General features: G+C 42.9%; 2 protein-coding genes across 2 annotated transcripts; one reads left to right on the forward strand and one right to left on the reverse strand.

Annotated features, from left to right (window-relative positions):
* The first annotated feature begins 7 nt into the window (after positions 1–7).
* On the forward strand, positions 8–8919 carry LOC145439660 (1-acyl-sn-glycerol-3-phosphate acyltransferase gamma-like). The gene is made up of 9 exons (XM_080317186.1): positions 8–202; positions 1164–1333; positions 1388–1549; positions 3084–3237; positions 4241–4343; positions 4412–4487; positions 5097–5173; positions 6845–7002; positions 7403–8919. The coding sequence occupies exons 1-9, from the start codon at positions 10–12 to the stop codon at positions 7486–7488; spliced, it is 1179 nt and encodes a 392-aa protein (XP_080173312.1). The 5' UTR covers positions 8–9; the 3' UTR covers positions 7489–8919.
* Positions 8920–10457: 1538 nt separating this feature from the next.
* On the reverse strand, positions 10458–13808 carry LOC145439664 (C-type lectin lectoxin-Lio3-like). Its single transcript, XM_080317193.1, has 3 exons — positions 13488–13808; positions 12149–12323; positions 10458–12040 (listed from the first exon to the last, which is right to left on the reverse strand). Exons 1-3 carry the CDS (start codon positions 13756–13758, stop codon positions 11779–11781), a joined length of 708 nt encoding a protein of 235 aa, XP_080173319.1. The 5' UTR covers positions 13759–13808; the 3' UTR covers positions 10458–11778.
* Positions 13809–14318: the final 510 nt, after the last annotated feature.

Consider the following 14318-nt stretch of genomic DNA (forward strand, 5'->3'; position numbering starts at 1 on the left):
AGGCTCAAAATGTCAGGAAATGATGGCTTTATCGCCTCGGTGAAAAAGAATTCGGTGATTCATGTCTTATTGGCGTTCTTATTCATGACAAGCGGTTTGATTGTGAATGCACTTCAAGCGTTGACCATGATACTGTGGTTTAGCGGGAAAAAAGACTTGTATCGGACTCTCAACATCAGACTGGCTTATCTACATTGGGCATGTAAGTAGCAATGGTTAACGAGGAATATACGCGGGTAGTGAAAAACAATAATTCGGTGACAATAATAATCGAGGAAGTCTACATTAGTAATATCTATTATAGAGGAATTTGGGTTCTGTATATCTGCTTATATTCCAGTCACACTAATGTAAGATTTTCTGTCATATCTTGCTCACACTGAAAACTAAGCCCAGGAGTAACTTCATTGGTTGTATTAATATCCTGTAATAGGCCTAAATGTGCGCCACACGTTATTTCGGAAATTACTGCATAAAGGCCCTCTTGATTGATTTTTCTAGTCCTAATTTTCACTTGAATAATGACTGCAATTATTTTGAATAATAACTTGTGTCATGTGGTCCAATGTTCCGAACGAAAAAATATTAGTGTTGCAAACTGCTTGTCTGTTGGGAATTGAGTTGGCATGTAGCTGACCAACTTTTGGTCCGGCTAAGAAGTTGCACAAATCTCTATGATTTAACTCATGTTTTTACAAAGAATCCAAATCCGGACTTGTTACAATCCATGTGTTTCAAGTTGCTACACCAAATTTGTTCTTGACAGTGAAAAACAATTCTTACGACTCGTTCATACTTATCGTTCTAAAACAAAATTTCAGTTAAAACTTGCTCAAGGCTATACAACTCTTCATACAAGCTTCATGGAGTTATGACTCCAATTCTGGCATATTGTAAGTAAGACGGGGGTGATGAATCTTGTAAAAATATTAGACACACTCCATGACTTCTCGTAAGAGTCTTAACAAGCATTACTAGTTATTAATTAGTTACAATGGTATTTATTAACGACATTACATTACATCCACACACACAAGCTTATTAAAATTCATTTTGTGTTGTACACGTAGAGAACCGACCTATTCTTGTGCTAAATTATTTGAGTGTGATATAGTCAGCTAAGATATCTGATAGGAACCGAGTTCATTTTTTTCAATTTCCAGTGATTCCATTCCTGTTGGAGTGGTGGGCCGATGTGAAGGTCAATTTGTATGCAACGCCAGAAGACGCCAAAAAATTGAACAAAGAGAGCGCGGTGGTGGTCATGAATCACAAATACGACATTGATTGGGCCATCGGGTGGGTAACGGCGGACAGATGTGGAATATTGGGGGTGAGAGAGCTCTTATATTATCCTCTGATTATTCCACATTGTGCCGTCGTTTAGAATGCCAAATGTATGGCGAAAAGCGCGCTGTCTTACGTACCAGTGATTGGATGGGCTTGGCGGTTTTGCGAGTATATATTTGTGACGAGGAACCTCGAACGCGATGTCAAAACTATACTGAAAGCGTTGAGGAACCTCGCGCAGTTCAAGCACCACTACTGGGTATGATTATTAACGGCAAAAAGCAATAGGCCTACCGTACTCGTAAATCGCTTTTGGTCAGACTTCCCTTGTCTACCTTTGAAACTATTATGAATTACAGACTGTGTTGTATAATGGTGCAATATCTCTTTCACATACCTCTAAGGCAGTGGTTCTTATACTTTTTAGACCGCTACCCAAATCTGACTTTTAGTGGTATCTCGCGACCCAAGCAACACACACCAAAATGAACGCATTTGGGTGCCGACCAATTATATCAATAACGAAGGGTTTGGCCACCCAGCGACGGTCAATTATTGCCACCGAACTTTTTGGCGCCGCACTTTGCCCAGCCGTATGTTGGCCCAACGCCATATATTCATGTGTCCAAGCGTCGACGGGTTTTGGCCTCATAAACCGGCAGCCGCTCGTTGTACAACTCTACACTAAAGCGTCCCAGGTCTCCGACGGTGTTTTCCAGAGAAACCAATGTTGAAAAAATCTTATCATGAATTCAAACCAATTTGTTTAATACAAAGGTCGGCACATTTTCATGATGAAGTCATGTTGTGGTGGCGACTTCTCCGCGTGTCTCGCTTATTGGCCGTGGTATCAAACTCAGTGACCTCTGATATGCTCAAACCAACTACAGTAAATCGCGCGAAAAGCGAACATATTTTGTTGTTGCAATGACCTCAAATAATATCACATACATATTAAAGGACCGCTCTGATACCGTCGCGACCCAAAATTATGCCCTTCGCGACCTATGTTTGGGTCGCGACCCATACTTTAAGAACCACTGCTCTAAGGCTATGCCTACTATGAGCATTAGAATTGATAAACAACTTTGTATTAAAATATAAAATGGCATTTATGTGCGCCAAAATTGTCAACACATTCTGTGTTTGACTAGTAATTACTACTGATGTGGATATTCTGTAATCAGAAATCCTCAATCAATGCATCACCATCGTACAATTATAATGTTCCTATTACAGCGTGCAGCCCATTGTGCATGATACAAAAGTATTGATCCTCACTGATTTCAAGCATATTTTTCCACGGTTTACAGACCTTTGAAATTCTGACTACACGTGCCATACATCGGAACACATGTAATGTAGTATCTCGGCCATTTCATTCACGGATTTATAATGTTACGCGCAGCTAGATTCTTGAATGCCACTAACTCAACACTAAATATGAGCCCGTTTTATGATGTAAGTGTCTTGAAGTGATCCATGAACCCACTCTAACAATATTATCACACATAGTTTTATTAGCATACAATGTTGAATAGCTGCAATAAAGTGATTTATTTACTGCTGTGTGGTCTTTATAAGTTAGACATTCACAACTAGTTGACCAGAAATATTGAGCAAGCTACATGGGCCTGTTAAATTCTATAGATACAGCCTACGGGCCAAGCTTTGTGGTCGTGGATGAAACTGTTCGCAGGTCCGTCAAATTTTGAAGCTCGAACTCAGTGGATGAAGAAGCTATGTTCCCTGACATGCTAACCTTGCGAGTTGAGCTCCCCGCGTGATTTCAGATGCTGATATTCTGCGAAGGGACAAGATTCACGGAAGAGAAGCACAAGCTGAGCATGGAATTCGCCGCCAAAAAAGGACTGAAGCCTCTCAAACACCACCTTCTGCCCAGGACAGGCGGATTTCGGATGGTCGTGAAAGGAGTGCGGGACAGCGGTAATTGTCTTGTCACGTTTGACCGCACCACACAAAACGCGCACTCGATAATCTGGCCGGCGTGTGTCATTCCTAAGCTTGCAGCTGCACACTTGCCCAGTCAGTGCATGTGAAACTGGACTTCAACTCAGCAATCAAAGTTCAGCAAAGTTGATCGCACCGTTAAATAGCTACCATTTCAATCATTCTATGACGCGAGTCATGGCCAGTGGCTGGGCAAAATTGAGAACCGCGGTGATTTGATTCTGATTTGAGTTTTGGTTGGTTACCATACGTCCTCTCTTATGCGGATTGGTCCTCTTTTTTGATTTATTTGAAAGTGTCACCGGAGGACGCCCAAATGTCCTCTTTTTTGAGAATTTGTTCTCTTTTTTGGTTAAATGTATAGCAAGATTGGACTGGGATATAGGAATTCAGCACTCGGCGACGGAAAATCTCATAGAAAGTGGGTATTTGGGGAGTCTGATAAGAAGGTTGAACTTTTCTGTTTTGTTCAACTAACTACAAACTCGGAATAAATTTTGCCGTATTTTTAATCCGGTATTATAAGTTTGAAAAAGTGTCCTCTTTTCAGATTCTCAAATCATGGTAACCGTAGTTTGGGGCCTCTACCGAAGTATTCGAGTATCATGGCACGATGGATGATGTGCAAAGTTTGAATATGTATCTATTTATGTACCGCAACTAAAATAGTGACCGTCCTGTACCATATACGGAGAATTTTTTGATATATTCGACCATAACCCATTTCACAGGAATGTCATTTCTTCTAACTCTCGTAGCTTTCTGCTATGATACCAGCAATTGAGGTTTTCATGCTTGGATAAAAAAGCATGCAGCACGAATTCACGTTGATAAAATAACTCGGTGGAAAGCGACATCTAATTGCAGTATTTGGAAAAACCGTCACTTGGCTCGAATCATCGAGCCTTGCCCTAGTCGCCGCACAGTGATCCCTTTTCGCAACCATCCAAATGCACTTACCGGCTCTGCTTGCGTTTAGCTGCCGCGCTGTACGACGCCACGATCTACGTCAAAGGAAACCGAAGTCCCACCCTGATTGACTTGCTCTGCGGCAAGTCGTGCGAAGCCGACTTTTTGTTCATGTGAGTGGGCGACGTGGTTTTCCGTTGCGGCGTTTCTTCGTGTGAACGTGTTTTCCCTGTCTTCAAAGGCGAGTGCCGATTGAAAAGATCCCTGACGACGACAAGGAATGCTCTGATTTCGTATACGATTTGTATGAAAGGAAGGTAAGCGCGTTTTCGATGTTTATGGGACATGAACCTAGATCCGTGATAGAGTTGACAGTTTTATTGGGCACTGTACGACTGGAACACCGGGTCAGTTTCATGTTCAGTCAAACAAGACTATCAAAATTTTTAGCAAAGATTCGACTTTTGATATGCAGCTTTCTTTTGAATTCTCTACTAGTTGCTGACGATTACCCGAAAATTCCGGTTTATTTCAAAATTAATACTGTATTTAATTGAACTTCTGTAATCTGTACCTCCAACATTCTCTACAAAGATTCTTTTTATGCAACATATATTTTCATTGGTTATGATAAATATATTTCAAGGATTGCTCTTAAAAGTAAATCATGTATTTTGATTTTTTGTCTTTTCAAGTCTGATTTTGCCTTTTAGTGCCTCGTTATGCGCTAGTCCCCAATTTTCTGTCACCGTAACTCAACTTCTGGCATTGCTTAGATGCGTTGTTTTATGGTACGCCTGGTTCTGATTCGAGTGACAGTAGCTGCCGTGGAATTGATCCGTCTATAAGATGATATATGTAATTCGTTGTGTAGACTAGTGGTGTGACTTTAGTGACGAATCATGATATGACACTTCTTATTTTAGGACAAATACTTCGATTTCTGTAGGAACAATGACCGCTTCCCAGTCGAAAGTGAAGACGAAATCCAGGATTTGAAAGGGTCAGTCTTTTGAAACTATACAATCGAATGCCCACGAAACGACGGCCAAACGAAGTCAATTTATCTATCATCACCTTACTAGATGCAGAAATTCAGCCACAGATATGCCCGAATAAAGTACGGTATTGTGAGGCATGTGAACTTTGTGTCCCCGGCAAGTGATAGTATAATAGTATTTGGACCAGTCTGTGATTAAATGTTGTCTTAGCCAAATATTTGCGCAAGCCGGGTTGGCGTTAGACAGCCGATTGACTTCCACAAACCGGTTAACGCTGGCCGTTCAGAACATGCCGCTTGTGTGCGTCTTGATAGTTTTCAAATTGTAGTGATGGGCGCTTTAGGTGGCAGTGCTCGAAAAAGAATTGTCGCTTTTAGCCAAAACGTGAAATTGAGATGACACAAAAACAGCAGTGCCGTTGAATTCGATTTTACCTTGCTAAGTAGCATATAAAAACTTTACAAATTATCAACGTTGATTATAGTTTTAATACTTCTTCCCACTGTGAAAACCGTGATTGGTCGTTTCACAGTATCCAAAGCATGTAGTGCAAAGCAGGGTTGTGATAACTCGAGTCATTTTCTCAAAATACGAAAGTGACTCGACTAGAGTCAATCTGTGTATTGGCTCGACTTGGACTCGAGTCATTGCGCGTGACACGAGACTCTGGCGGCCAAGACCGACATTTCATTGTGATTGCGAAGAATAGTAAAGTAACCACACCATTGGGGTTTCGTATCTTGGTACTGGTACTTGAAAATGCGACCAGAAACTGCTTAAAGTGAGGAAAATTAGTATATCATAAATGCGAACCGTTCGATATCACCAGACAAAAAGGAAAGGACGTAGTAAATTTTTGTCCGTGATGTTTTTGAGGCATATACACCGACTCATGATACACATACACACGATCTGTGCATATGCATACCAGGAGTGCATATGCCGCTGGACAAGGAAGTGCAGATATAGCCTTCACGGCTTTCTACGTCATGCACTACCCCTCCAAGCTAACCCAGTAATGCATGAGGGAAGTCATGGATACCAGTGTTACTAATCAGGTCTTTGGTCTAACCCGGCCGGGGATCGAACCCACGACCTACCGATCAAGAAGCCGGACGCTTCCCCATTACGCTATCTTGTCGGTTAGCGTTAGAGTTATAAAAAGTGGGTTCAACAAGACTTTAACTGGAAACTGAGCAGTCAACACAATGACGCGGAGTCATGATACCATGACTCGGACTCGACCCTCTGCACGCTGACTCGGACTTGACTCAGTGGTTAATTGAAAATGACTCAAATTGACTCGAGTCAAAACTATAAAAGTGCGATTGATTTGTGACAAGCCTGGTCCAAAATTACGCATGTTAGTGGAAATGACATTTCTGTGAAGTCGCGGTCAACCCACATCATTGTCCCAAAGCGCAAGGAAATGCGTGCGGTTGAAAAAATTGTCTTTATGTGGTGTGGAACTTGAATTATTTCCCTTGTGGCCGCATAAAAAGTCCATTTTTGAACTTTCTTCATCTTACTGGAGATGCTGGGCTGCTCGACAGTAGCGTTGTACTCGATTTGGAATAGAGTCACTCAAACACTTGATTTTGCCCACTCTTCCTCGCTATTGTGGCACTATCTTGCCCTGATACTGTAACTTACACGTACGTTTCCTTTCAAAGATACGAACTCATCGACTATCCCAGGCGTACCGAGTGCCTGTGGATCGCAATATCGTGGGCCGTACTCATCCTGACACCGCTGTTCTATTACGTATATACACTTATCGTGAGCGGGGCGTGGGTGAAGATCACTGTGATGGGTCTGATTTTGTCTGCAGGTATGCGGTGAAATTTTTGGGGGGACGGGATGGGACACATCCAGAGATTATGATACGTATCGCTTTTTCTATTCTGAAACTCAATTCGGAATAGGAATAATCACATCACTTGAAATTTTCTCACTCTAGGAAATCTGGTAGCAATGACACATTCAAGGATATGCAACACAGTTCTGTGCAGAGGTGGTCACTGTGCAGTAAAGTTTGACAATTAGAAAATTTTCAGCATATCCCTAATTAGATTAGAATTATAATTATAGCTACACGGTTGTTTCCATATTAGATTAAAACTCGAATTACTGAGTTCGCAAAAATACTCATATTTAGTTTTTTCTATCAATTTCGAAGACCAGTGAATCGATCCGACGCGTAAATATAACGGTCCTCTCTCTCCTTTCAGTTTCGTACCTTTTTCAAAAAATTGTGGCGCAAGGCGCTGTGTCCACGTCGTCGTCCAGTTACGGGATGGTCAAGAAATCCGACTAGGACAGCCGGCGTCTGATATTTGCCGATATATATATATTACATATATGCAGTCGTCGTAATCCTCGAAAAGTTGAACAGAGTTTTTTCTTATCAATTTTTATGGATCGAGCTATCGTAATCATTGTTATTGAAAATACTTGCCTAATGCACTTTTGGGAACGCAGACGTCGTCGTTACCGGCTCTGCGTTATTTCGAATGAGCCAGCTCTCCTGTGACAATTCAGCTTTGATTGCTATGACCGATACGATATCTTCATTTTTAAACCTAAGTGAAAATAGGTTGCGAATGATGCGTCGTTTATTTTCTCGAACCTCCCCCACAACGTTTTGAAACTTTATCTCTGACTGAACTGGGGCTTGCCACAATGACTCTAGTATCCGAGCCGAGTATCGATTGTGCTGATTCGAGTCTAGCAGTTGTTTTTTGGTGCTGAGTTATTTTTGCCGTATATCCTTCAAGCAACGAAACATTTTGCAAAGGGCTACGCATGTTCCTAAAAACGCCATTCTTTGAAGCAATGATCAAATCGCGGCGTTGTCAAAATGCTTTGTGTCATATTTGTGTCTGACGTCATAACTGGTGATACTTTGAATGACGCCCGACATTTGAACATGCGGCACAATAGCGTGTGATTTTATAACCCAAAATAAGCCGTAACCCTTGAATTAGCCTAATCCTAACCTAAAATTTAACCAACGTGCGCAATTGTCGCATTGCTCGTTACGTACACGGAACACTCGAAGACTCAACAGATTCGAATCACTTAGCCCTAGTTGCATCGAAATCGACTAAATGATTGATGACAGACCGCAATTTGGTGATGATTGTTTGGTGCGTATTGCTGTCCGGCAAGGGGCGACTTCAAATTTATTGCGTCCCGCACTGGTTGAGTTGTTTTTAAGTCTCTTTCAGCTACAGTCTCTAGGCAAGTCCACACATTTACGCCGTCCGGATTTCCGTTGTTTACTTTCCACTGTGTAGCAAAGTTTTTGATTCCGCTGCTATCATAGGGCCGCTATGCAATCTACGCTCGTGAACTCAATTTTAGTCAGGTTTCTATGCTGAAAGCGCCGTCGATATACGCTTTTACTAATCCTTGCCTTTAATTTATGCCAGCCAGCGCGGGTTTCGACCTCGACCCAATGCGTCGTAATTGTATTTCTTTTATTCTATCCTTTATCTCATGATTTTCACGACGGAAGGCTTAATTTACCGTTGCTACTAATAGGTGGGCCTGTACCATACGGCTTACAAACATAACTGTAGTGTGCATCAGTTTGTATGCTGCGACTGTGCCGGTGTGATTTTTACGAAGTACCTTCGATTTGTGCGGAAAAAGCTTGATTGTGGACGTCTTTCCTTTTACACTGCGTTTGTATTATCTCTTTCGTGTGATGGTTGGTGTGGAAATATACTGATATGATATTGGACTCGCGAAATGTTTTCTCTTGTCTGTAAACGGAAGGATACCGTTTTCGTTACGAGATTATGAAGTTACAGGCAGTGAAAACTTGATATTCGACCCTGGTTGAGGCAGGAAGCAAGGAAGGAGCGTAGTAAACCAAAACCGCGCGGATAAGGGGGACGCAGGTAGCCGTGATGGAAGCTGCGAGGAAAACATGGTCACGTTCTGGTCATGAAGAATCGGTGCATTTGTTTGATGGGGTGTGTCTAGTACTCTATAGGGTTGCCGTATTTTGGAATCGGGAAAGGAGGACGCTTCTACCAAATCAGAAAAGTTAGTTGATCAAAACTGAAATCAGCCGATTTCGCTATTATTGCTCGAAAATTTGATGGGTTGACTAAAAAAGGTCACGGCTTCCGATCAAACCACGATTTTTTATTTTGCGTCATTTATGCCTATTTTCACTCGAATCTATCCATTATCTTAGCTGTAAATGCTGTAATGGAGGACGAATTGCCAAAAAGGAGGACATTTAGGCGTCCTCGCATGACATTTTCAAAAACCTGGCAAAGGAGGACAAATCCTCCTGAAGGAGGACGTATGGTAACCCTAGGTGTGTCAGGATGACCATTGACCATATAGAATGGCTCTTTATGGCCAAAGCGTGATTTTCCGAAGTCACCGGTTAGCGTCGAATATCAGACTTGATGGCTCCGTGAACTTGAAAACAAGCTGCCTAGAAGATAATAGAGAACCACTGCACTGTAGTGTGCAGCGGATCGACAAATTCTCTGGTCCGACTCCGATCCTGTTCTTCAATTCTCTGGGCCGGCTCCGGCTAAAAATGTGAAATTCCGGCCGGATATTCAATCCGGCTCCGGTCCATGATCCGCCCCAAAGTCGCTCATAGTTGAGTGACTTTGCTCCGCCTCACACGGTAGTGTGTTTCCGTGAATTCATAAATATGGTTCGTTTACTTTCGCACGGGCTTGGCGGTTCCTAGCGTGTGGTTGGTTGGTTGGTTGGTTGGTTGGTTGGTTGGTAGTTATTTAGTTACAAAAGTCATGCTTATCAATAAATATTCTAGCCGGTTCAAAAAAGGACTGATCCGGCTCCGGCCGTATCAGAAAAAGTGCTGATCCGGCTCCGGCCGAATTGAAAAATATCGGGCCAGACATACAATCCTGTTCATGTCCAATGTCTATGCTCCGCACTACTGCACTGGGCGGCGGTCGGCAATCTCTGACCGTTTTGGCCCAACGCCCTATAGTCATTGTGTTGTTCTGCTTGAAGGCAGGACAATCGCTTCGCTCTGCAGCACGTCTGACTGTCACTGGTGATGATAGGTGGCCAGATAGCTGACCCTTTTAGAAGTACAGGTACACCATCAGGTATTTCTATCGCAGAACGGATCAAATACATGGTGTCACTGCTGGTGAGAAAATTTCGCCATAATTTAGATTTTCAACCGGGCTAGGCTACTGCTGTATGCTCCGCTCCATACCATTTTTTAATGAAAGCACTGCGATGAACCAACACTGCCAACTGTATAGTCACAACGACTCGCAATTAGGAAACTGTTATTGAAGCAACCAAAAGAGCTTGCTGATTACGTGTTGTACAACACTATCGTTACAAGGAAAAGTGCTTCAATTTCCTCCTCAAGCTTGAGGTTTGGATGTCGTTTTATTGGAGGTTTATTGGACATTAAATTGTTTTAACAGATGAACAAACTGCCGGCTGACTTCGCTATTCAATGTTTTGTATCCAGGGTGACATTAAAAAGATTTTCGGCCCATCTTTTAGTATAGACACCATTGAACACCTAAACTTGAAATACTGCTGCAGTGCTGTCCCCCTCGACAAAATTGTACAATATAGAGCTAGGTTAGAAGTCGTGTACTCAATTGAAATAATTTAACGTTGAATGGTTGAAAGTTGATACTTCCATGTTTTACAGTCTAATATATCAAATGGGGGCAGGGTATAGGCCAGCAGTGGTTCCCAACGTAGGCGATATCGCCCCCCAGGGGGCGATTTGGCGGCCTAGGGGAACGAAAATGACGAAGGGGGCGAAAATGGACAAAGGGAGCGAAAATAGCGAAGGGAGCGATGACGCGTTAAAACGGCTATATTGGAGTCAAGTCGGAGAAATGACCTTTTTCTTTTTTTAGTCAACCCACGGAAATTTCGTTGTTTTTTTTTAGTCAACCCGCCGATGATTACAGTTTGTATACCGACTTTTCCGTTCACAAAATCTGGGGGGCGATGATCGGCGTCGAGCTTGAAAGGGGGCGATGAGTCGAAAAAGGTTGGGAACCACTGGTATTGGCTATATCCAGTGGTGGCCCTACGAACTAGGGGGGGGCTGGGCGAGACTTACCGGGGGGCCCCTATAAGTATCTATCCGTAACTTCTGGGGGGCTCCGCCCCCCAGCCTCCTTCCGCATCGGTTATTATTATCTATCTTTCACCACCGCAAAAGGTTTGCCCAAGTCCTGGATTCGGCCATGTCTGTTTTGCATGTGTGCAAGGATAGACTACATCAAAACTAAGTAATTCTACCTCATGTAGAGACGTGATGATTATCGGGATACGGGACTTTTCTAACAAATGCAGTGATTTGATGATGATTGACACATCTGTATGGAATCATATTCTTGCTTGGTACATGGATTTTCATGTTTATTCGTCATTCTCCTTGAAAAAAGCGCAAAATCCAAATACGGGGGCCCCTTCGACCAGGGGGGGGGGGGCGGGCGACCGCCCACCTCGCCCACCCCAAAAGCCACCACTGGCTATATCATATCACTTTTACTTTTATTCCCCTGAGAATCATTTAATAGATATCGTATAGGCTAGTGTAGTTCTGGGAAAGTTCTATTTAATCTATAGATCGTTTTTCACACAAATACGCTGCAGCAGTGTTACATGGGGTATCATTCGACCGGTATCCATATGCCTTTTGGAAGGTAACGCAGTTTTCACCATCTCCCGCGTTGTCTGGCTGCCCTTTACTCCAGTTCGCTTTATCCCCAACCAGTGTAACGCCGTCCGCCCATATGAACTTCCCTTCCGACTTGATATCGTCCAAACCGATCCAAACTGTCACATCTGCGCCGTTTCTCACGAGGTTAACCAATTCTCTGTAATCGTAAGGTTATCATTCCTGCTCGAAGCCCATAATTACAATGTCACAAGTCCGAATTATCGCAACGTAGCCTACTTACAGCAACAGATTACTCGTTTCTCACCTTCTTACTACAGCATCACGAATCCCAACTGCTGCTAGCTCTGCCCCGGCTGATGTGCACGCCTCCATAGCTTGTGCGTAGCTAACACGTTCCGTAAAAACGCGATATCTCAATCCGTTGCTGGCTTTGTACCAACTCAGTAACTCTTCGACACGATCCAAACGCTGGATAATGACTACGACAGGAAAATATATTATATTGATGTAGCCCAGGGGTGGGCAACATACGGCCCGCGGGCCGGATCCGGCCCGCGAAGGGATTTTGTCCGGCCCGCGGACAGTTTTCCGTTTTACATGATAATGTGGCCCGCGGCCCTAGTCTGCCGAGATTTCCCACTACTTGCTTATAATGTCAAATTTTAGTGACTGCATAGTGCATGTTATTATATACGTATATGCGCAGCGTTCTAGAGTGGAGCTTACGCGTAATTTCGTCGAAGCGAGAAGACTTGCATTATCGGCATTTGCGATGTACTCAACCCTAATGTCGTTTGTGGTAATCATGGTGTTTGTCGACTACAATGGTCAATTACACCAGGCTGATATTTATTACTTTTCATTCTGCAACCGCCGACTTGTAGCACGGCACACTTTTAGGCTTTTGTAAGATGAAAACACTGCTTATACCAGGGGTCGCCAACTCAAAACGGGTCACGGGCCACTTTTCAAATTTCGTAGAGGTCGCGGACCGCATGAATTCATTATCGAGATTTCTCAGGCCACACAGTTGAACAACGATGCTATCTCGTCACCTACTCAACCCTAACGAATATATGTGTTGGTAAATTAGGGGTACCGGGGTTATCGAACTCCTTGAAATCTTAATTGAGGATTGCACCGTGTGTTGATTGATCAGATAGAAGCAGACATGGCGGCGCCTGTATGACAATGCTATTCTCAAATCCACATTGTCTTCGTCATTATCGGCGAGAAATGGCTTTGAAGTGACATTACTGTCGTTAAAATGCATTCGTTAAATGCGATTTATTCCTTGTATATGTGGAATGTGGATAAATGGGCGAATATTGTATCGATTCAGCAATCCGGCCCGCCAAGTACTTAATTTTCCTATATCCGGCCCGCCGACTCGAGAAGTTGCCCGCCCCTGATGTAGCCTATACTTATTTAATGTTTGTTTTATGTCTAGCGTAAGTATAGCCTACGCAATTATAACTGCAGGGTATACTTTTTGGACCATTATGGGCAATTTGGGAATTGTAGTTGTTCCATAAAGTTGCTAGCATATGGTACGAGCGTATTAACAGTTGTACACTGAACGGTTCGTCGGTTATCCACTTCTTGAGAAGCAAGCCCTTTGCCAATACTGAAGTACTTCATACCTTCCAGCCTTGCATCGATCCTTTCGTTCAAGATGTCATGATCGAATTCCCCATTTTTTCCAGGCCGACCCCGCGGTCCACGTAGTCCACGCTCTCCGACACACTGACAAGAGGCGCCGGTGGTTGAGACGGTCACGTTGCCAGAGGCAGCACAGACTTCGCTCATTTGTCTAACGTTGGAGCAGAGGTCGATAAGTGATGAAGACGATGCTGGGCGTAAATGTTGTAGAAGTATGATTCCGGCAATCAATTGCAATTGACACTTTACCATGGTGAATAATTCCGTGTGCAATGGAATCTGTATCGGAATTGAAAAATAAATTAGTTACTATTTACTAGTCGGTTTTCTTGGGTAAACAATAGCAGAAAGACGGAATCTTGATCATACACGATACTGCGATATATTTTGTTAGAACCCTCTGACAACATTGCAATTTAATCTGTTTCTTAACCAAAAGAGTAAATGGTTACTGGTTAGTTTCTGCTCAAATCGCTACCCTCTTGATATGAGCAGTGAACACTGCCGCTGCATGGTGCGATGTGAGGGTAACTAATTCATCATTAGGTCAAGAAATAAACGTAATGACTACGTTCTGGAGATATGGTCCGATTTGGCTTACAATGGAGTGAAGTCAACCTGCCTATTTATCGGCACTCGCGGTAATTGTGGATCATTGAATTTGCTCTGAACATGAACATTGAACATTATTACTACTAAAATAATATGCACGGCGCATTATTACTCGTCGCAATGAGGATGCTGCAAAACTTCACTTTGTCCTATCTACATCATTACAATAGTATTTCTTGGATAACGAGGAAACCTGCAAC

The sequence above is a fragment of the Botryllus schlosseri genome, chromosome 5 (assembly GCF_051294905.1).
Source record: "Botryllus schlosseri isolate E-star chromosome 5, Bs_hap1, whole genome shotgun sequence".
In the NCBI taxonomy this organism is placed as follows: Eukaryota; Metazoa; Chordata; class Ascidiacea; order Stolidobranchia; family Styelidae; genus Botryllus; species Botryllus schlosseri.